The 24638-nt window shown below is 37.9% G+C and overlaps 1 protein-coding gene and 1 long non-coding RNA gene across 4 annotated transcripts; both read left to right on the top strand.

Annotated features, from left to right (window-relative positions):
- Positions 1-1078: 1078 nt before the first annotated feature.
- On the top strand, positions 1079-4104 carry LOC139823947 (uncharacterized). Of its 3 annotated transcripts, XR_011734948.1 has the most exons (4): positions 1079-1785; positions 2050-2788; positions 3422-3496; positions 3572-4104. It is a non-coding gene; the product is annotated as an uncharacterized lncRNA (long non-coding RNA). The 3 variants fall into 3 exon arrangements; XR_011734949.1 differs by having other exon boundaries at positions 1079-2788; positions 3422-3492; XR_011734947.1 differs by having other exon boundaries at positions 1079-2788.
- Positions 4105-20313: 16209 nt separating this feature from the next.
- Positions 20314-24403, top strand: LOC139823930 (uncharacterized). The gene is made up of 7 exons (XM_071796402.1): positions 20314-20552; positions 20596-22202; positions 22395-22653; positions 22848-23084; positions 23172-23330; positions 23449-23630; positions 23898-24403. The coding sequence occupies exons 1-7, from the start codon at positions 20314-20316 to the stop codon at positions 24401-24403; spliced, it is 3189 nt and encodes a 1062-aa protein (XP_071652503.1).
- The last annotated feature ends 235 nt before the right edge of the window (positions 24404-24638 follow it).

Genomic DNA, 24638 nt, shown 5'->3' with positions numbered 1-24638 from the left:
CACTTCACGATGCACTATTATGTCCTGTGTACAATGATGCACTCGACACACGGCTGCCTCTCGCACACGACTGCTTTTCGTACGCGACCGCCTTCCGTCCACAACTGTCTCATACACCACTGTCTCTCTTACACGACTGCTCGGCTCGTGCCACGTTCTATGATGGCCGCCGTATCACGAACTCGATCAAACGCACACAACTTCAACGTTGGCTTGTACGCGGCGACTTCCGCGGTACACACCGTTTCGCACGTTTGATGGAAATCCGCACAACTTCGACTGTAACAACTTTGCTGGCTAGCTGAACGTCACACGTATGACACGTTCGAGCCCGCTCACGACTTTTTGGTTGCGATTCCGAATCGCCCGACTTTACGACGTAACTCGACTTTTCTTTTCGACTTCACCGATCCCACACACGCTGTCGGCCTCGATCCCGGACGAGCCCCCAACTGTAGGGTTACGATACCGAGGATGGTGAAGGAACGGATGTTTTCTTTTATAAAACTTTAATGCGGATATAATACAGTCCTTCTCCGAGCGCGGTCGACTACACACTGCTCTCTGCGCGCTCCCTGACCTACACCACGGTCGTGAATACAAGTCCGGAAACTCGTCCGTTTTTTTGGTGATGGGGGTGACTCGCTTAATGACGATATTTTCATAGGTTTGCCATGTGACCGCGCGCGTCGCTGCGTTGCAAGGATTTTTTATCACGCATACGCGTTGTCCACTAATCCGTTTCACCGTAAAGGCTCCCGCACAATGAAAAATATAAGAAACAAGGAACAGATATTAGCGATTAAAAATAAGAAATTAGGAATAATATTAATTGCTAATATCTGTCCCTTGTTCCTTATATTTTTCATTGCGGAGGCCTTAACCAAAATACAATATTTTTATAATAAATGTAAGATAGAAAATATAGTATATGCAAAAAGCAGCGAGTTTTGTAAATAAGTTGGCTCAATCAACGTTTTAAATGAGTTCAAATGTGGATAAAATAATAATAAAATTATAATTAATTTTTATTTACAAATTGGTAATTAGTAAACATAAATTTTTTATTATTAAAATAATTAATAGTTTGTCGAAATAAATTACTAGAAATTATTAGAAAATTAATAATTAGTGGACAATGATTACTAATTTTCTCAATAATAAATTTAGTCTTAGGTAAATGATTAATTATTAAAAAATTATTTAATTTAAAAATTATCTGGTTCAACATAAATAACTTAATTATTGAAAAATGGAAATTTTTTTGCCGATCCCTGGATATATTATTAAAGTTTCTTTTAATGTGACAGAATATTTTTTTTATAACTGAGCTTACCTCAGCTAGGACATTTGCTTGTACATCGCGCATTACGAAATTCCTTATTATGCATTTTTTATCAAAATGCTTTTCACATACAAATTGATTGGGTTTCAGGTCCTTTATGCCAGGGATTGCGGATATCCATTTTTTACACAATTCGTCACGTTTTGGCACTTTAAAAACTGAACAATTTACTTTCAGACTTTTGCACCCAGTCTTGCAATTCGGCACGACACAATATTTCGTTAATTTCATTGTTGTTAATTTAATCACTTTCTAGGACTTCGTACGTTCGTTACATTCAATATATCAATATGTAATATGTTATATGTCAATATATTCAATATGTATTTGCGTTATTTAAAAAATCTCTAACCTCCAGCGCTCCAGATGGTGATAATGAGTACGTTTACACGACTTTTAACTTCGACTTAGTAACGCTGATGTTATAACTCCTACTTAAGGTGAGCTGCGTTTACACGTTCAGGCTTATCTTACTCCCACCAAGCTGAAATAACTTAATAACTTTCGAGTGAGATTTCTATTGGTACCAATATAAAATTACTAAAAATTTGATGCTTGCTTGTCGTAGGGTTAGGGTCTGAAAAAATGTAAATAAGTCAACAAACAAAGTGGACTTTTAAGTTACATTATAAATTTGAAAATCATTAAATATTTATTTGTCAAGTAAAATGTAATATATAACTAACAAGAAATTAAAATTTTAGGTTAATTGTTATCAATATTGGAAACAATTGGGGAAAACATGGAAAGCGTTTGCTCGTTTGTTGCCGTATACTTGACAACTGTGGAAAACATGGTCATGCAATGTACATTACATATCCAAAAAATTTTGATCAAACGGCGAAGGCGTCTAAAAGAAATTCTATTACTAACACTTGTTGAATTCAACGCCACCAAATAATTTGCTTGATCTCGGACCTATATTAAAATTATCTCGAGAAAGAGAAATATGGTCATTTTAAGGATTAAGACTGGTTAGAAACATTTCGGATGACTAAAGCAACTTTTCTCTGGTTATGTGATATTGTATGATCAGTTACGAGAAGTACTCGCTCCAAGTTTAAACCAGATAGGAACCCGAGAACCAGTAACATTGGAAAAGCAGGTCGCTGTTTGTCTGTATTTCTTATCTAGCTGCTGTGAATATCGCATAGTTGGAAATAATTTTGGAATTCATAAGGCAACCGTGTAGAAGTGTATTCATAGAGTAATTGATGCAATTAACACAGAACTAATGAGCTTGTGAATAACCATGCCTGACAATGATGAGTGCTATAAAATAGCTGCGGCTTTTGAGAAGAAAACGCATATTCCACAATTAATTGGAGCAATTGATGGGACGCATATCCCTATTCTTCCTCCTAGTAATGGATATAGAGATTACATTAATCGAAAAGGATGGCCCTCTATGATATTGCAAGCGGTTGTAGATAACAACTATAGGTGTGTGCAAGTATATCATTTGTTCATTCCACTGTTTTTGTTTTTAATTGAATAATTGATTAAGGGGATCCTAAAGTGAAGGCTGAACTTCCTCGACGTCGGTAATGTCAACATTTCTAATTCTGTTTTCTTGTCATATATCTATATCTGTCCTTGTCTAACGAGAGGCATCTGTCTTTGTTCGATTACTGCGCCATCTCTTGCCACACGCAATATTGCTTATCCTGTCAACCTGAATGTGCTTTTGCACATATAAAAGTTATATAAAGTAATCTTTTTTTCTAGGTTTTCAATCTTAGATCTAATTGCACGATATTGTTCTTAAATGTTGTCCCTAGGTCATGCCGGTCTAATTTTGTGGATATTTATCGTGGAATTTTTGTACAAAGCAAATATTGTCGTCACGTATACCAAAAATTAACAAAAATATTAATTTTTTTTGTTTTCGATATAAATTTGACCACCATGACCTAGATTTTGATGCGTACTTTAATTCTAGACAAGAATTTTGCATTTCTATAAAGTCAATTAAAAGATTAGTGCTAAGAAAAAAAGCCGGTATTACAGACGGCTTTAGGATCCCCTTAACGCCATCATTTTCTAGGTTTTGTAATATTTACTGTGGTTCACCAGGATCGTGTCATGATGTTGCAGTTTTTCAGACTTCAAAATTGTATAAAAACTATAATTTATTAATTCCCAAAGTTGGTAAGAAATGTTTCATTCTTTACTAAAGTTGATATTATATAATTTTCTCAAATTTACGTAAAACTTATATTTTAGGGAATGAAAACGGTATTAAATAGTCAGCGCCTTATCTTATAATAGGAGATCCTGCTTATCCGTCACTGAAATGGCTCATCAAAGGATACACTAAGAGTGCTCGTTTCACTCCTGAGGAAGAATCCTTTAATGTATATTTAAATTCTGCCCGCGTATGTGTTGAAATAGCTTTTGGAAGACTGAAAGCTTGTTGGCGACGAGTACTTAAACGAATTGACGTACACTATACTTACGTACTAAATATAATATCAGCCGTCTGCATTTTACATAACATAGTCGAGACGCGAAAAGAAACATTTTTACCTGCGTGGGAGCATGCAGTAACAGACGTACAAGTCGAAATTCAGCAATCAGAACCAACAAGAGCTCATAACTTAGATCACTTTATTGCCAGTCAGCTAAGGAATACCCTAAAAAATTATTTGGCTGAAAATTTTGAACTCCGAAGAACATTTGTAACATAAACAATATATAATATAAAAATAACCTGTACTCTTCATGAGTTATTTTTTTGCTACCTGTCTTATAGCACAAATTGTAATATGTATAATAAAGTATTTATTTAAAAAATGTACAATGTTTCTTTATATATGTTATCGGTATTTAGGGCCGTCGTACGGGAATGAGCCGCCCTTGTGCAAACTTTCATAAAACCATCCCCGATTGAAAAGTAGTTAAAAAAAATTAATTTCAATAATTATATTTTTATCATAGTAATCATTCAGGTAAAATCAGTACAACTTATTATAATAATCACAGAGTACAGTCAGTACAACTTATTATAATAATCACAGAGTATAGTCAGTACAACTTAATATAAAATATAACACAAAAAAAAGATAAGTAGGTAACAAAATAATTTTTAACATCACAAAAAAATTATATATGATTCTCAGTTTATACGGGAATGGCGTTTAAATCTGAATTAAATGTGAAAAATAAAAGCAAAATATTACATTTCATAATAATAATAATTAATATTTATATAGTCTATCTCATAATCAAATGTTTTGAATTTTTTTCAGATATTATGTTAAAGGTTGTTCCGCCATCTAAACTTTTCATGATTTGCGTTCTCTCATTAATTTGAGAAAATATCGAGTTTCCTCGGTTTCCCAACTTTCACGCTTTTTGGTTTCCATTTCTTTCACTTTCTTTGCTTTCTGTATTCTGTACTATAGAATCACGTACTCTGCAAATAATTGAGAGTTCGCAGAATGCTTAATTTTTACGGTTGGCATTATCGCCATTGTTACAGTGCGACCGTTTACACGTCCTTCTTACGTCAATGTAGTAACCCTAAGCCTCTTCATCAACCGACTTTAAGTTACTACACCGATGTAATAACTTCGTCGTAAAAGAGCGTTTACACGGCATCTAACGTCAGTAGTTATAACATCGATGTTATAACTTCGGCTTAAATCGGGCCGTGTAAACGTAGTCAGTGTCAACTACATAAAATGACTTCACTAAGCGAGTCACCCCCCACTACTAGAGTTTCCGGACCTGTATTCACGACCGTGACCTACACTACTGTCCCCGCACAAGTGCCTCGCGCGCGGGTCCTCTGCCATTAACGCCACCGAACTATAGGGGCCTACTCCTACATATATGCGCAATTTTCTCTTGATTTTTCAAATTTTACTTTTTATAAAAAAAGTAATGCAAAAATTATTCTTTTAATTATTTTTAAATTTTTTCTTATTATTTTTCCAGTATATTTGAACAGAGATTATATAAGAGAAAGAAAATACATGTAAAATCTATTTTATGTACATGTTGTAATCTAAAATTACAACGGGTAATTATTAAATTATTTATAATAAAATTATAGAATAGCCTTTCGAAAGACTTCGAGGAAATTGTCTTTCGAAAGACTCCTCAATTTACGCTGACGCGGACGCGGAAGTTCATCAAGCTTCCGCGTCAATCGAACTATTGCGATATGCATAAGAATGTGCGACAACGCATTTCGACACAATATTGCGAGATGCATAGGAATGTGCGACAACGCATTTCGACAATCGCGGAACCGCGGGAGTACAGCGAGATTGCGAATGCGCTCGGTCACTGACCGACCTCATTCGGGGGACCGTCGAACCCGGCGGAAAAGTGCCGACAGGGCATAACTCAAAGCAATATAAGGGACCGTCGAAGAAGCCGCGACGGAGAGTAATACACCGGAGACTCTGCCCGTGACCGTTCCCGTAAGTCGTGTCGCGAAGGTTTACATTATAACAAAGCGCGTGCGAGTTATAATAATTGTGAAAGGCAAATACAAGTGTAAGTTAGTGAGTGTAAAAGGGGCGCTGACATAAAGCTCCAATATAAAGTAAAACGAAGTGAAGTTCATTTAACGACGCCTATACACCCCCGTTCCACCTGCAAACCCGACCGCTTCCTAGTCTGCCCGCCTGTGCCTACCGAATCCCAACTCGTAAGGTCAAGAGATCCCGAAAATAATAAACATTTTGCCGTAAGCCGTCACCAACCGGCAACGCGGCATAACATAATTTGGTGGCAGCGGTGGGATTGACCAAAGCACCAGGACAACTAGGAAAGACAACAGCAAGCCTGCCTAAAATACGCAAATAAAGTCTATCAGTTAGCGCTGAGTACGACTAACAAGGAAGGAAATAAGTACGGTGGAACATCTGTGGATTGACCAAGAATCAGATCGACCGGCGGAAATAACCAAGGTACAGAGCGACCAAGGTATCCATAACGGTACTGAGCCAAAAGGGATCGATCAAGGCATCCTCAAGGACACCAAAGGGCGAAAAGAAAATAAAAGGCCAACACCCAAGGCCAAGTGCAAAGCAGCGGACGACGCCAAGAAGCGGACAACGCCAAAGCAGCGGACGACGCCAAGCAGCGGACAACGCAGAAGCAGCGAACAACGAGAAGCAGCAACTGCGTTCGACAACCAGCATCTTACTTCACGCCAGGGCCAGCCGCAAACAACGGAGCCTGCGAGCGACCATGCGAGCCGTACTTCTAATGTAAGTCGAGAAAATCGGGGCTAGGCCGCGCGAAGGGTCCCGGGTTTCGGCACCAGTGGCGATCGTGGCGCAGAGAGATGTGCGCTGGTCTAGTGAGCCGGAGAACCGAGTTCAAATCCAGTTAGAACCAAGACGGTTTTGTCAGATTTCGATCGCCACCTCTCGGAATTGTAGATGGGGATGGCAACCCACCGAGAGTATATTGCTGCTTGACCTCTGATCTAAAGAATACTAAAATTGTACTACGCGTGAATGTCGGGAGAAAATAGTCCTCCCCGAACGCCGATAGCCAATGCGTCGTGGCTAATCAACGAATTTTCACCACGGGTAAATAGTCCGCGCGCGACAACACAAGCGACTTTAGATAACGTTCGTGTAGCATTAGAAACGCGACACTCGGACAGCGAAACCGAGTTACCGGAAAACGTTGTTACTGAGCGCGAGTTTCCGTTTGGCGAGATTGACGGGAGTTTATTCTCAAACGACCCCATTGACCGGACGGACGAAAAACCGCGTAGAAGCAAACCATACGTTAGCCGAACCCCTAGCAGAGTATCCTTGCGACGAGAATTTTCATTAACCTCTTACGAGAGCGATATATTCGACCCTAGCGAATACTATCGGGAAAACGGCGAAGAGACGCGAACGGAAAAACCCCTATTAGAAGAACGCACTCACACAAACCAGCCACAAGCGCAAGTTAAGGAAATCGAAATGGCACAGTCACAATCTGACGCACAGTACGCACCGCTATCTACGGAAACGCACGACGTAAGAGAAATATACAATTTATTACGGGAAATGCAGAAAATGCAAGAGGAATCGCGTATGGAAATGCGTGACGAAACGCGCGAATTACGAGAACGGTTAATAACACTAGAAAATAGTGCACGAAACGGCGACCAAGTAGGAGCCGGAAACGGAAGATATTCGAGCGAAAATTACGGACGGACGGAACACGATATAAGAAATCGGCGTAGTTCCATACCGAATTCTATAACGTTAAAAGAAGCACGAAGCATGATCCCTGAGTTCGATGGGACGTCGCGACAAAAATTACAAGAATTTATAAACGCGTGCACATATGCGGTACATAATATACAGCCTACAGACGAAGAATCATTAGTACAGGCGATTTTATATACAAAATTAAAAGGAAAGGCGATGCAAGATTTTGAAACGCGAGATATACAAACATTCGCTCAATTAAAGCAACAATTAGAAGATTGCTATCAAGCCAAGCAGAGCACTACCCATTTGCAGATTGAGTTTAATACGCTCAAGCAAAAGCCAAACGAAAGCGCACATGCTTTTGGGCAACGAGTCGATCTACTAGCCATGAAGCTATATGACGCTATGATAGAAGGAGAAGATCACTCCAGTATGTTTAAACGCGCGATCCAGCAAACGATACAAAAACAAGCTTTAATTAATTTTCAAATAGGATTGCGCGATGAATTAAAAATACTTGTACGTTCGCAGCGATATGCGACGTTACAAGAAGCCACAACGGGAGCGAGCGCGGAAGAAAAGCTCATAGGGCCGACCGCGACCAAAACGGGCGCCTCGCTATACAAAAATAAGCCAGGATATACGAGACAGCCCCAAAATCAGAGCGTACAATGTTTTAAATGCGAAAAAACTGGTCATTATGGACGGGAATGCCGAAGCCAAGGAAACGCATTACCTAAACCTAGCAAACCTGCACAAGTAAATGCACTGCAGAAATATTGCAATTATTGCAAAAAATCGGGGCACAACCGAGATGAGTGTTGGACATTAAAAGGGCAAAGCTACACCCCCAACACCAATAAATCTAGAGAAAACAAAAAAAGACAACAATTGAAAGTGCCGAACCGAAGGAAGAACGCTGACTCTGCAAGCAGCGAAGACGAGCAAGAGGAGGCGAGAGGAAAACAACCACGACCTGCCTCAGAATATCGGGTTACACATATCAAAAGTGTGCTATACGGCCGTACGAAGCCAGAACTGTTATTAACAAGATTACCCATACGAGAGGTAAAACCCGGAGCATCGAATATGCTATATGACTCTGGTTCAACAATTTCATTAATAAAGCTAAACGCGTTAAAAGATGACGCCCCAGTCTATGAAGATCGCATAGCTCTCACCGGAATCACGGGACACAAAATACACACACTCGGAAAAGTGTATGCGACCATTGAAACAAATAAATTAAAAATTAAACACGCATTTTATGTGGTAGGAGAGGACATGGCCATAGAATACGATGGAATCCTAGAATAAATTTCCTACGGACACACGCCGCATCTTGCGATTACGAGCAAATGCAATTAAAAATAAAGGAAGAAACTTTCAAATTGCACCCGTATGGAAAGGTCACACTAAAGCCTCGCAGCGAGACTATAATAGAGGCAATTACGGATAAAAATGAAGAAGGTATTGTACAAGCAAGAGAGATGAAACCAGGAGTTTATATTGGAAACTGCCTAGTGAAATCGGAGAATCATATTTGCATTGTAAGCGTAATAAATACTACAGACAAGGAAATTGAAATACCGATTCCACAAGTTACGCTGGAAGAACTAGAAACAGATACTCATACAAAAATACATGCAACATTGACGGGAAAGGAAACTAAACCTGCTATATCTCGAAACGAACGCATCTGACTAGCATTACGTACACAGCACTTAAACGCCGAGGAAAAACGATCACTCCAACTTATATGTGAAGAATACGGCGATTTATTTCATTTAGAAGGAGAGCCATTATCGTGTACTGCAGCAGTAAAACACGAAATAAATACACGCGCTGAATGTAAGACCATACCGACTTCCAAACAAGCATAAAGCGGAAGTAAATCGGCAAGTACAAGAAATGTTAGAAAACAAAATAATTCAAAGCAGTACTAGCCAATGGAATGCACCGTTGTTAGTGGTACCTAAAAAAGCTGACGCAGCCGGAAATCCAAGGCTCCGAGTAGTTGTAAACTTTCGGAAGCTAAACGATCTAACGATAGGCGACTCATTCCCACTGCCGAATATCACTGATATACTTGATCAGTTGGGGAACGCCAAGTATTTTACTACGCTAGATCTGGCATCTGGGTATCACCAGATACCGATGGCCGAACGAGATAAACACAAGACGGCATTTTCGACACCTTACGGCCACTACGAATTTAATCGCATGCCGTTCGGGCTAAAGAGCGCGCCCGCAACGTTTCAGCGGTTAATGACTTCTGTACTAACTGGCCTACAGGGAATTAAATGTCTTGTGTACCTAGATGACATAGTAGTGTATGGACCTAGCCTGGAGGACCACAACAAACGATTAAGAGAGGTGCTACAAAGACTCCGAACAAACTGTTTAAAATTACAACCGGAGAAGTGTGAATTCTTGCGCAAGGAAGTGATCTACCTAGGCCACATTATATCGGAGAATGGAATTTCTCCAGACCCGTCAAAACTAGTAGCGATAAAAGAATTTCCTACGCCAAAAAGAGTTAAGGACGTGCAATCATTTATCGGCTTAGCCGGTTACTATAGAAAATTCATAAAAGATTCCTCGAAGACAGCCAAACCGTTAACAAAGTTAACAAAGAAAACGGAAAAATTTGAATGGATTTCAGAGCAAGAAAATGCTTTCAATAATTTAAAAGAAAAACTAACAACGGCACCTGTGCTTAAGTATCCGGATTTTACGCAAGAGTTTATTATAACTACTGACGCATCCGACCATGCCATCGGAGCAATACTATCTCAAGGAAAGATAGGTGAAGACCAGCCAATAGCTTATGCCAGTCGAATTCTATCACGAGCAGAACAAAATTATAACACCACAGAGAAAGAGTTGTTAGCCATTGTATGGGCGGTCAAACACTTCCGACCTTACGTGTTAAAATTGTGACCGACCACAAGCCGTTAACATGGTTATTTAACGTTAACGATCCAGGCTCAAGATTGATTCGATGGAGATTACAGCTGGAAGAACACAATTACGAAATTATACACAAAGCCGGAAAGGCGAATGTAAACGCCGACGCACTGAGCCGCAATGTAAAAAGAGACGAAGTTGCCGCAGAAGAAGAACCGAAAATCCACACGATAAACGAGGATAATTCCAACGAAGAGGAAGCAAGAATATATACAGAAGAAGAAAAGAAGCAGATATTACATGAGTACCATGATGCACCTATAGGAGGGCACCAAGGCGTCGAACGAACAGTAAATAGAATCCGGTTAAATCATAACTGGCGCGGATTGACGAAAGACGTCGAAAAATATATAGCTAAATGCGAGCTATGTCAAAGAAATAAGTTATCGCAGAAAAATAAAGTACCGTTGGTAATTACGGACACACCTACCAAGCCGTTCGAGAAATGTGCTTTAGATATTGTAGGGCCACTTACGATTACAACGAATGGAAATAAATATTTGTTAACATTTCAAGATAATTTAACGAAATATAGTAAAGCGATACCAATTCCAAACCAAGAAGCAAGTACAGTAAGTAAGCAATTTGTGACAAAAATTGTCTTAGAGCATGGAATTCCAGAAAAAATTCTGACCGATCAAGGCACGAATTTTTTGAGCGAGGTATTCAAAAACACCTGTAAACTCTTGAAGATAAACAAAATTTAAACTACCGCGTATCATCCCGAAAGCAACGGAGCACTCGAAAGATCCCACCGAACATTAGCAGAATATCTGCGACACTACATAAACGAGGACCAAACGGATTGGGATGAGTGGATACCGTTTGCGATATTCGCATATAATACAACGCCGCACACAGCGACGGGGTATACACCGTTTGAGCTAGTATACGGTCACCAAGCTGAATTACCGACAGCACTGACAAAACCACCTAAACTCACGTATAACTATGATGATTACGCACAAGAGTTTCGGGAAAGATTAAGAGCAACCAACAAAGTTGCCAGGGAACACGTACAAGAGGAAAAGATTAAAGCGAAAAAACAGTATGATACAAAGACTATAAGAAACCAGTTTTCGTGTAGGTGACAGAGTACTCATGCACGATGAAACGTTACGACGAGGACGTTCAAAGAAACTTGAATCCCTATGGACAGGACCGTACACAATTATCGAAAAGAATTCAGATGTTAATTATACTATAAAGAAAGGAAGAAAAATAATGCGCTTACATGTAAACAAATTAAAACTTTTTATAGAAGAATAACAAAAAAAAAAGGGAAAGAGAGAAAGAAATACACCCTGAAACAGAATGTCTCTGTTACAGAATACTCGCGTGCTGGAGAGGGCAAGCATTAGCCCAAGCAGAAAAAACGGAACCACATTATAAAATCCAACAATTCCAATATCACCCAGGGATGTATTACGAGAAGCTTGGAAGAATGCACTATTCCCGGAAGACATGGAAGTTAGTCATTAAATTTGATTTAACAACGCTAAATCGAAGACACGAGCAAATTGAAAAATATATACAGGAAGCAAGAATTACATGCGACAATAAGATTTTACAATTACTGCATAAGGAAACGTGCCTCACCTTTGAAAATATCGCAAGAAGAGAATTAGAATATTTGACAAAAATCCTCACGCAGATCAACACAATATACAAAACGTCGACAGACTCAAGGAGGGGATTAGTGGACGGAATAGGTTCAATAGCAAAATCACTGTTCGGAACAATGGATGCAAACGATGAAAAGCGCATCAACGAACAATTGCAACTGTTGAGAAACAATCAACAAACGTTACACCACGTAATGCAGAATCAGATCAAGGTGATGAATGCCACCATAGGGCATATAGAGAAATTAGAAGGCATAATGGAACGAAATCGTAATCTATTAGAAAAACGATTTACAGATTACCTTAATAAAGACGAAATAAAAGAACATTTTGAAATTGGCATAGCGGTAATCACAGATCTAATCCGCGACGTCGAGAACATACTTGAATATTTGGCATGCATAAGAAAGGGAACAATGCATCCGAAATTAATGCCAGTAGAGGATATCACCTGGCAATTGAAAGAAGCAAGTCAGCAATTGCCACCGGGATCATATTTCCCGTTTAGAGTCCACCTCGAAGACTGGTTTACGATTGAAAAACACACGACAATAAAGGCATTCTACAAGAATAATCAAATATATACCGTCTTACTTTTTCCCCTAATCACACCACCGCTCTACGATATAATGAGCGTTATTGAATTTCCTGTGCTCACGCGCAAGAATATACTCACATCAGTAAGAGTCGACAATAAAATAATAGCAGTAGACAAAGAAAGAGTGACCTACATGCTTTTAGATGAAGATTATCTGGCAAAGTGTACTTCTACCAATCTACAGTACGTATGCACACAAAATACACCGGTATATCATATAGATGAAAACGCACCGTGCGAGATACAGATGTATGTTCAACAGCAACATTACTACAAAATGTGCAAATTCAGACACCACACTGTTACAACACAAACAAAGTGGATTTCATTACGACGACCACACGATTGGCTGTATTCAACAGTAACTGAACAGCCAATACTTATACAATGTAATGAACACGAGGAGAAGCAGATAATCAACAACACTGGCAAAATTACGCTGGAAAAGGAGTGTAAGCTAATGACAACCGATATGACAGTACAAGCTGAAGAGACAATATACGAGACAGATATAGAGACATATTTACCCGAAGTAAATATTTCGCTTACATATGACCATGAAACGATCACATTACGGAACGAGACAACGGACGATTTAACTCAGCATCGAGCTGAACTGACAGAATTAAAAACACAAATACAAAAAATGAATACTGACCTAGAGGACGACGACCGAAATTTTTACGTCCGAAAACAATTCATATACCCAATGACAGCGAGCGGTATAATTACATTAGCCATAGTAAGCACTGTAATATACGTATTAATAAAAAAGAAAAAGAACCCACGATCACCACTTACATTATACGACGAAGAAAGATCATTTCGACCATACGGATTTCCGAAACCAATTTTAAAACGTAGTGTAAGTACTAGGTTCTAATAGAATAGTAAAAACGATTATACCAAAATATTGTACACGGGTATTATAAAATGTAAAATGTATATAAGGAAAAAATATAGAAATGGGTATACAACAAAGTATAAATTAAAGAATATAGCGAAAACTCGCGAACCTCGTTTTCTCCTTTTAACGGGGGAGGGATGTTGTAATCTAAAATTACAACGGGTAATTATTAAATTATTTATAATAAAATTATAGAATAGCCTTTCGAAAGACTTCGAGGAAATTGTCTTTCGAAAGACTCCTCAATTTACGCTGACGCGGACGCGGAAGTTCATCAAGCTTCCGCGTCAATCGAACTATTGCGATATGCATAAGAATGTGCGACAACGCATTTCGACACAATATTGCGAGATGCATAGGAATGTGCGACAACGCATTTCGACAATCGCGGAACCGCGGGAGTACAGCGAGATTGCGAATGCGCTCGGTCTCTGACCGACCTCATTCGGGGGACCGTCGAACCCGGCGGAAAAGTGCCGACAGGGCATAACTCAAAGCAATATAAGGGACCGTCGAAGAAGCCGCGACGGAGAGTAATACACCGGAGACTCTGCCCGTGACCGTTCCCGTAAGTCGTGTCGCGAAGGTTTACATTATAACAAAGCGCGTGCGAGTTATAATAATTGTGAAAGGCAAATACAAGTGTAAGTTAGTGAGTGTAAAAGGGGCGCTGAAATAAAGCTCCAATATAAAGTAAAACGAAGTGAAGTTCATTTAACGACGCCTACACCCCCGTTCCACCTGCGAACCCGACCGCTTCCTAGTCTGCCCGCCTGTGCCTACCGAGTCCCAACTCGTAAGGTCAAGAGATCCCGAAAATAATAAACGTTTTGCCGTAAGCCGTCACCAACCGGCGACGCGGCATAACATACAATTATATATATTTTATAATTTTTATATTTTTTACCGGAGGTATATATCGTACAAAGAGAAATCGCAGTGCGACAAAAGTTATCACTACCTTGTAACATACCAAGTGCACTATGAGCAACCGTCCAACATTTCATTTCACAATATTATCTTTTATTGCATATTTTTATTACATTTTATTATTGTATGTCTCCACCGCTAGCCCTATTGCCATACTGATGGCTCAACTGCACAGGTAATCCATTATGCACAATTATTTGTCTAACACGTTAAACATGTTTGTCGATAATGCACAGTAATACTCACTTTGTGATGATCGTATGTTGTTTAAAATATGTTTGTTATCTTCGACATGGATAAAGACGTATTAAGGGGATGCTGGAGTGGTAAGAAGTACCGACATTTTTTTGAGCAGGCTAAACTTTGAATTGGCTTTACGGAATTGAAAAATTTTTTTACAGAATTAAAAGCTGATTGAAGTTTGGAACGTTCTTGGAGCGATTATTTAAAAATAATTTGGCCCATTTCTTCTTTGGCACAAAGAACCTCCTGAGTGCCGCACACGAAATACAAAATAGAGGAATACGATACCCCCTGCAGAAGACACCCTTATATACAAAAAACCTACCCCGAGATCACTTAAAAAATTCTGCCCTTGCTAAAAATGGTTTGGCCCATTTCTCCTTTGGCACAAAGAATTTTTTGAGTGCCACGTACGGAATACAAAAGAGAGCAATCCAATACTCTGAGACAATTTAAACAATTCTGAGATCTGAGGTATTAGATAAAAAATCAAGAGACGGTAATGTCTCGCGCCAAGTTCGCATGCAGCGCGAAATCGCCACGTGTATCTTTACGCGAGTCGGTGAGTTACTACGAGTACCTGAGATTATCGGATCACAATAACGGCTGATCTGATCAAGTTCTAAGTAGGCTCACTAAAAAGCTTGGGTTCGCCAAGAAGAGCTGCGAGCTTTAGTATAAGAGAACATATTGCTTGAAAATCTCATATGTATGTATGCGTGCGGAGTAGTATTGCGTGTAGCGAGAGATGGCGCAGCAATCGAACAAAGGACAGATGTCATTTCGTTAGACAAAGACAGATATAGAGAAAACAAAATTAGAAATGTTGACATTATCGACACCGAGGAAGTTCGGCCGTCACTCCAGCATTCCCTTAAGGGGATGCTGGAGCCGTCTGTTTTACCGGCATTTTTTGTCGGCACGTAGCGTCGTATTAATTTGACAGAATTAAAAATCCTTCTCCAGAATTGCAGTACATACATTAATGATTCGGGGGAACTCTGATTTTATATAGAAAACGAGAAAAAATTACGGAAGTACAGATTTCCTTATCCTACTTTTATCCCAATATGGCGTCTCGAGTTGCGGCGAGCTGTCAGCTCGTCACAAGATGTATTTCATATAAGAGATATACCATTGGTACGAACGCGAAAACAAGTTCCCCCGAATTGCACAACAAGAAAAACATCGATAAACCCTCCAAATCAAGATTTGGAAGCGTAATATAAAAGTATAATGTCGACGTGCATCGTGCGTATGTGTGCGTGCAATGTAGCGTGCTATCCTTGTCTATATCTTTGTCTATACAAGGACAGATATAGTTCGCCGGTCTTCTTTACCGACGCCGATCGAGTTCGGCTACGGCTCCAGCATCCCCTTAAAGCCCCTTGCACAATAGGCGATAGCGATAGCGATAGTGACAGCGATAGCAATAGCGATAGAAATTATCGCCATCCAATGCACAATGGCGCGATAGAAATAAAAGAGCAGAACCAGAGAGAAACCTGAGAGCGGCCACCGGGATCATTCCGTTCCAGCAGACGTATACTGACGCGCCGCTTGAGAAAGTGGACGTCAACTACGTCGTTACGCTCGGTAACGGTACACACATGGTTCGTGTCCGTGCTATGGTTCGTGTCCGAACTACTCAGATGGAGGGGATATGCCAGTCGGCTGACTCGGCACTCGGCAAGCTTCGAGCGGGGAGAGAAGGGCAGACATACGATCTGCTGTCTCTTTCTCGCTTGAGCTGTGACGTAGCTGCTTAGCACGCGCCGGCTATGCCACGATGCATTTCGGGTATCGCTCCTCGCGTCTCGCCGAGTGCCGAGTCTCGAGTTGGCAAATCGACGATGCGCTATACGTTACATATTACGTTTATATTTACTCAATTTTTATATTTATAAATAAATAAATATATATATATAATATATATATATTTATATATATATATTTGAAATTTATAAATATAAAGATTGCAAATATAATTAATTAAAAATTTATAAACATAAAAACTAAAATTCGTAAATGTAATGTATAGAAATCCCCGTTCTGGCCAATATGTTCTTATATAAAAAAAGTCTTACTTTAAAAACCTTTACTTTAGCATAATAGTATTTAAATTTAATATTTAAATGCATAACAATAATTACATATTAACTATATCGAGAAAAAAAGTAGTTTATAATGTTCTTTTTACTCTTATTAAATTTATATTAGCTATTAATGTTTATAAGCGGCCACGAGCAACAACAGAGAGATATTGGATTAAAATAAAAACAATTTCTTAAATAAACAATACACATGGTTAACGTTTCGACTGTACTTAGTCTTCTTCGGAACGGATTACTACGATAGAAGAAGATAAATATAAAAAACATGATAATTAATGTTCAAGCTTACATACTAAAACATTAAACATTATTCTAGACTAAAACATTAAACAATCACCTATAATAATATAAACAAAGTAAACAATAATCTAATTAAATCACAAATATAAAAACGCCGAAATAATCGAATAAAACCATAACAAGAGAGATAAATTTATATTTATATTGAGAAGTGGTAAAATCTCTTCCGTCAGGAAAAGAATGTAGAGAATTATTAACGTAGGTATTCTGATTTAAAAGATCTTTAAAATATATATTTTTCAGGAACTTTTTATAGGGAAACGAAAAAAGTGAATAACGTTAAACTTTGCATGTTCTTTTCACCTTATTTTAAAAATTTATTTTTATTTTTTAAGTAACAAAATAAATGCTCTTCTTTTCTGTTATATTTTACTTTATATACCCCAAGGGGCCTTAAAGGGCGTTTTGAAGGGACGTACCCAACCCTAACCTCCAAATTCATCCACTACCTTACTGTTTCCTTCTTTGGACCAACGGTTTAACGTCTCTTCCGAAAGACGGAGCCCAGTTTTCTCCGCGTCTTGCACGGAGGGGCGCGGTTTTTTCGGAAAAAAACTTTTCCATGATTCATGGCTCTAGTGGACTCAAACCTGGTTCCTCAGATTACGAGTCTGGCGCTCTACCACTAGACCACACCGCCGCCATTCTTTTCTGTTATATCCTGGTCACCATAAATGACAGACGGTGTAAATAATTCTTGCTGTTCTAGGTATCTGAAACGCAAAAAGCTAAAATTTTCTTATTCAGAAGAAGTATATGTGGCTATCGTCTGAACTAGAAATAAACCAATATTTCCATTCTAGGTTCTAGGCGGCCTTTTTATCAAAAATATTATTAATCAATATTAAATAAACCATTTACGATCTGAGCTTAGATTTTATAGTAGCCTAATATTTTTTATATACTGTATATTTACATATTTTTCCAACTTTAATCAACTACACGCCGACTAACTTATCAGACTTACAACACAGCTCCTATTGGATTAATAAAATTTCCTCACACCCCTCTCATTAAATCGATTTAAATAATAGTAAAGAATTTACTACTCCAACAGGAGCTGTGTTATAAGTCTGACAAGTTAGTCGGCGCGCAATTTATTAAGATTGGAAAAAATATAGGTACGTGTAATACACAAAAAATATTATTAGGCTATTAAGATCCAAACTCGGATCGTACACGGCTTATTTAATATTGATTGTTTGTATAACGGCCATAAAACGGTCTTATTTCTCTTATATTATTAAAAATATTATAACTTTTTTCAAAATTTTGTTAATATTTTATTAAAAGAAAAAAACTAATAAACGTATAATATATGTTTATTCTAGTTCAGACAATAGCCACACTTATTCTGAATAAGAAAATTTTTGGTTTTTGGGTTTCTGATACCTATAGAACAGCTAGAATCATTTACTTTGTCTGTCATTTACACTTTCTAGTGATCAGGATATAACATAGAAAAGAAGAGCATTTTTCTTACTTAAAAAATAAAAATATATTCTTAAAATAAGGTTAAAAAATATGCAAAGTTTAACGTTATTCGCTTTCTTTGTTCCCCTATAAAAAATTCCTATGTATGAAAAATACTTATTTTTAAGACCTTTCAAACCAGAATACGCCCTTAATTTATTATTTGTTATTAATATATTGTTATTAATTATATACATATAAGTATTAGAAAGCATATGGTATAAAATAATTTCAATATTCAAATTATTGTAATAATAATAAAGAAATCAATTATCTACATTTTCTTCTGTGTGTGTATGTGTGATGTATCGACAATAGTTTTTTTGCACGTTTTTTTGCAGATTTTTTACACGCTTAATTTTCACAAGTGAGATGCCAAATACAAACAAGATTTTTGTTTATCTGTTATAAGCGTTATTTTGAATGCAAGATTTTAATAATCAAACGTTTTTAATAATCAAACATTTTCAAACTGCAAGCGAGGGACAAGCAATATCATCTACAGCATGTAGTCTTAAAATACTACGATCTTTTCTAGCAGCACTAACCACTAGCGTATAATTTGTCCGCCGACATTACGAATTTCTTCTGCTGCAACACATAAAATGTTGAACAGTTTTCTTGAATGGTTGTAATAACGTCTGTATGTCCTTGCATTATTAATTCGTTAAGGTAATGCTCACATTCTCATTCCAAAATAATAATCTTATTAAAAAATGTTTATTCTTCTTTAAAGAAAATACTGTCTCAAATGTTCTTCTTTCAAGAAATTTTGACAGACTTGGAAGAAAAAGTTTATATATAGAGAGAGAAACTTATCTTAATTTTTAAAATATATTTTAAATTTTTTTAATGCATTTAATGCGCCTGTGAGTATGAAAATGCAATTTGTCTTTCTAAATATGATAAATATTATTTTTTAAAAGACGATAATAATCAACAGAAAGACGTTTGTGTGATAAAAAATTTACAACGTAAAAATACATTACAAATATATATAGATTATATGTAAAATATGTCTGTTTTATTGATAATATTCACGATGTTTAGAAAGATAAATTAAATTTCCATATTCACACGCGTGTGGCCGGGGCGTATTAAAAAAGAGGTGTGGCCTCGGAGGGTTAATGATGCAAGGGCATGCAGACGTTGTTACAATCGTTCAAGAAAACTGTTCAACATTTTATGTGTTGCTGCAGAAGAAATTCGTAATGTCGGCGGACAAATTATACGCTAGTGGCTAGTGCTGCTAGAAAAGATCGTAGTATTTTAAGGATACATGCTGTAGATGATATTGCTTGTCCCTTGCTTGTAGTTTGAAAATGTTTGATTATTAAAAACATTTGATTATGTAAGAGTTATACTTATATTTCTTAATCTACCGCTCGTATCGGCGCTACTCAGCGATACTCCGCGCGATCTGTGCGATATCTGTGTATGATAGCAAAAGTGAAAAAGGAACGAGCGTGACGAACGAGGCAGGAAAAACAGAAGCTAGCGAGCGAGAAAAGCCAGACATGGTAAAAAACGATTTGTAAGAGAAAAAAGCAATAAAAGGCTCTAACAATTTCAGAAGTGGGATAAAGATCCAGATCTTAAAGCAACGATATCCGACATCGAGAATTGATTATGGCGGACAACGAAACAAGGAAGAGTCCGCTGGATTTTTCGGTTAATACTCTGAAGCAGAAATTTAAGCGGTTAGGCTTGAGTACGAGCGGAAATAAATCTGAGTTGATAGGCAGGATAATGCAGGCAGATCCGGAAGGAACGTGGATGGACGAAGACGATGAAATGGCGCAGGATAATCAGGAATTAGCGAGGACATTTACGACGTCCCAGGTAACCGGAAATGCGGAGGACCAAAGGTCAGTACTACCGGCCGAAACGGGAAGACTCGATTATGCTCAGGAACTTATGCGACGAATTTATGCGACGTGAAAAACTATTGATGGAGCGAGAATTAGATCTTATGAGGCGTGAAAATGAGCTTTTGAGAAACGCGTCTCCCCGTTCACATGATTCTGAACGCAATGCTAAATCGCAGATCAATATTAAAGCAATTGGCGAGCTGCTAGGCGAATTTACGGGTATTGATTCTAACTTCGAGCAATGGGAAAGGCAGCTACGATTTCTGTGTGAGACTTATGAACTCGATGATAATACCGCAAAGATTTTACTCGGATCTCGACTTAAAGGCAAAGTACAAAATTGGCTGCATTCCAAACCTGAATTGCTACAAATGACGCTTGATGACTTTCTAAAAGAAATGAAAGCGATGTTCGATTGTCGACCAAATAAAATCGATTTGCGTAAACAATTCGAGGCACGCATGTGGCAGCCCAGCGAAAGTTTCCATGACTACTATCATGACAAAATCATTAAAGCGAATCGAATACCTTTAGCAGCAGATGAGATTATGGATTATGTTATAGACGGCATTCCTGATCGTCAGTTGCAGAATCAAGCACGGATGCAAAATTTCTCGTCTATGGCAGAGTTGATGCAGTCTTTTAAGAAAATCACCTTACGCACCGATACGAATGTCAGGCAGGGAGCAAAGATGACCAATGACAAAAGTCTTCGAGTCAAGGAGAATAGAGCGAACGAGGAAGATAAGAGTTCAACAACTATCCGATGTTATAACTGCAGCAGAACCGGCCACATAGCCGCCGAGTGTAAGCAGCCCAAACGCGAACGTGGATCCTGCTTCAAATGCGGAACAATGGGACATGCAGCGAGAGATTGCCCTAAGAAAGAGGAGGAGAAAGAAGTGGTCAACGTCGACAGCGTCGCAGAGGAGACTGATTTTCAAAAGAATGTCGAATATCAGATAAGCTTTGAAAGTAATAATTATAATTATTCGCTACGTACTTTGTTAGACACCGGAAGTCCCATTAGTTTTATAAAGGAACAGTTCGTAAAACACTTTAATATTCAAAGAGACAATCACTTATTTAATAAATTTTGTGGAATTAATCAATCACAACTTATTGTTAAGGGATCTATAGTCGCTAATGTTACGCTAAATGGTCATACCAAAGAGAACGTTACGTTATTAGTTGTGCCTAACGATACGATGACATCATGCGTTGTTCTGGGTCACGATGTTCTTAAGTTATTCCAGTTAGTTTTATCCGATAGAAATGTAGAGGAAGAAAAAGAAACAGTAGATGCAATTATGAATATAGATGTTGAAACTTCGACTACTAAAGACATAGATTCCTTAAAAATAAATCCTGACGTACCTAATGAAATTAAGACAGAGTTAAGAAGATTATATCTTACGCATTATGTGGAACCGTTACGACCAGAAACAACCGAAACTAAAAGCGAACTTAAGTTAAATCTAAATAATCCACAACCTTTCCATTTTCAGCCTAGACGTATGTCGTACGCAGAGAAAGAGCAATTACGTGTAATGTTGGACGATTTGAGGGCTAAAAATGTAATCCGACCCAGTGAGTCCGAATACGCTTCGGGAATTATTATGGTGAAAAAGAAAAATGGCGAGCCTCGTATGTGTGTTGATTACCGTTTTCTAAATAAGATTTTAGCCAGGGATAATCACCCCTTACCATTGATCGAAGATCAACTTATGCTCTTAAATAATAAGAAATATTTTAGCCGGCTAGATTTAAGGAACGGATTTTTTCACATTACTATGGCGCCCGAATCAATTAAATATACCGCTTTTGTTATTGCATTAGGACATTACGAATATTTAAAAATGCCCTTCGGATTGAAAGTCGGGCCGCCCAGATTTCAACGATTTATTTACGAAATATTCAAAGAATTAATAGACTCTGGAGATGTAGCGATATACTTAGATGATATATTGATAATGTCAGAGACGTTGGAGCATCACTTAGCGATCTTGAAACGAGTTTTTCAATTATTAGTGCGTAATAAATTGGAACTAAGATTAGACAAATGTGAATTTCTTGCCACTAAAATAGACTACTTAGGGTATACTGTCTCTGGAGAAGGAATACAGCCTACCTTGAGTGGCATATCAGCGGTTGAAGACTTTCCCATACCCCGAAACACAAAAGACGTGCATAGCTTTCTCGGATTAAGCTCTTATTTTCAAAAGTTTATTGAAGGATTTGCAGTTACTGCTAAACCTCTAATGATCTACTTAGGGCTAATACTCCCTTCAGATTCGGTAATAAGGAATTAGAAGCTTTTGAAACTATAAAATCTAAACTCATTTCTTCTCCGTTATTAGCTATATACAATCCTAATGACATCACCGAATTACATTGTGACGCGAGCTCCTTAGGATTCGGTGCAATCCTTATGCAACGTAAATCAGATTTAAAATTTCATCCGGTATTCTACTTCTCTAAACGAACTTCCGAGGTAGAAAGTCGCTATCACAGTTTCGAATTGGAGACGTTGGCAATAATTTACGCTCTACGTAGATTCAGAGTTTATTTGCAGGGAATCAAATTTAAGATTGTTACTGACTGTGATTCACTTAGACTTACATTAAATAAAAAAGATATTAATCCACGCATAGCACGATGGGCACTGGAACTCCAGAATTTCGATTACGAAGTCGAGCATAGGATAGGAGCACGAATGCAGCATGTGGATGCCCTCAGTAGAGTAAACAATATTTTGGTTATTGAAGACAACCCGTTAGAATTTAACCTTTCAATATGTCAGGGTGAAGATGAAGTTATACGGAATTTACGTGACAAATTAGAGAAAAAAGAGGACTCTTATTATGAAATGCGAAATGGTTTTGATTTATAGAAAAAAACATTCAGGATTGCTATTTTATGTGCCAACGTCGATGGAAAAGAATATTTTGTACAAGTACCATGACGAAATGGGACACTTAGGAGTAGAAAAAACTGTAAATAATATCATGCGCAACTATTGGTTCCCTAACTTGAAGTATAAGGTCGAAGATCACATAAAGAATTGCTTAAAATGTATAGCATTTTCTCCTAATAGTGGACGAAAAGAGGGTTTACTCCATTCTATTCCAAAGGGAAACATTCCTTTCGATACTTTGCACATAGACCATCTAGGGCCAATAGATAATAAACATCCATCGAAGCGATATGTATTCTTAGTGATAGATGCGTTTACCAAATATGTTAGATTGTATGCCACTAAAACTACTTCTAGCGCAGAAGTTATTCGTAATCTCATCGATTATTTCAGACATTATAGCATACCTAAAATAATCATTTCAGATCGTGGAAGTGCATTTACTTCCCAGGAATTCCACGATTTTATAGTTGATCACGGTATTCGGCATACACTTGTAGCTACCGGCTCGCCGCAAGCCAACGGACAAGTCGAACGCATAAACCGTATACTCACTCCAATGATAGCGAAGCTCATTAAACCGGATAAATATAAGAATTGGTATCAAGTTCTGTCAGACGCCGAATTTGCAATCAATAACAGTTTCAATAAGAGTACTGGTGAAGTCCCTAGCAAACTCCTTTTTGGTGTCAATCAACGTGGAAATTTGAAAGACGAAGTTGCTAATTATTTAGAAGATGTAAAAGATAGTAATAGGAATCTAGACGAAATTAGAGCTAAAGCATCACAAAATATAGTCGCAAATCAGCAAAAAAGCGCAGAACAATTTAATAAGAAGCGAAAAAAAGCTCATCATTATCATGAGGGAGACTTAGTAATGATACGTAATTTTGATTCAAATCCAGGGGCTGCCAAAAAAACTAATTCCTAAATTTAAAGGACCGTATGTGATTGCCAAAGAGTTGCGAAATGATAGGTATCTGGTGGCTGACAAAACTGGATTCCAAAATACTAACAAACCCTATTGTGGAGTATGGGAGGCCTCTAACATGCGACCATGGTTAAATATAACTGCCCAGTCCAACATATCACTAATACGTTAATTGTTCAATATTAAGTTAAATAATAAGTAAGCAATCAGTTATAATAATTAATTGTCCGAGGAC

Source organism: Temnothorax longispinosus, unplaced genomic scaffold (genome assembly GCF_030848805.1).
Source record: "Temnothorax longispinosus isolate EJ_2023e unplaced genomic scaffold, Tlon_JGU_v1 HiC_scaffold_22, whole genome shotgun sequence".
Classification (NCBI taxonomy): domain Eukaryota; kingdom Metazoa; phylum Arthropoda; class Insecta; order Hymenoptera; family Formicidae; genus Temnothorax; species Temnothorax longispinosus.
The sequence above is the reverse complement of the archived record's forward strand: the minus strand, read 5'-3'. Positions and strand labels throughout refer to the sequence as shown.

Excerpts from the sequence above, each read along its gene's own strand:
- LOC139823930 (XM_071796402.1), top strand. The coding sequence starts at position 20,314 with ATGGCGGACAACGAAACAAGGAAGAGTCCGCTGGATTTTTCGGTTAAT. Across the intron at positions 23,085-23,171 it reads CACAGTTTCGAATTGGAGAC|ACTTACATTAAATAAAAAAG; the intron begins GTTGGCAATAAT and ends TGATTCACTTAG. Across the intron at positions 23,631-23,897 it reads CATAAAGAATTGCTTAAAAT|ATCGTGGAAGTGCATTTACT; the intron begins GTATAGCATTTT and ends TAATCATTTCAG.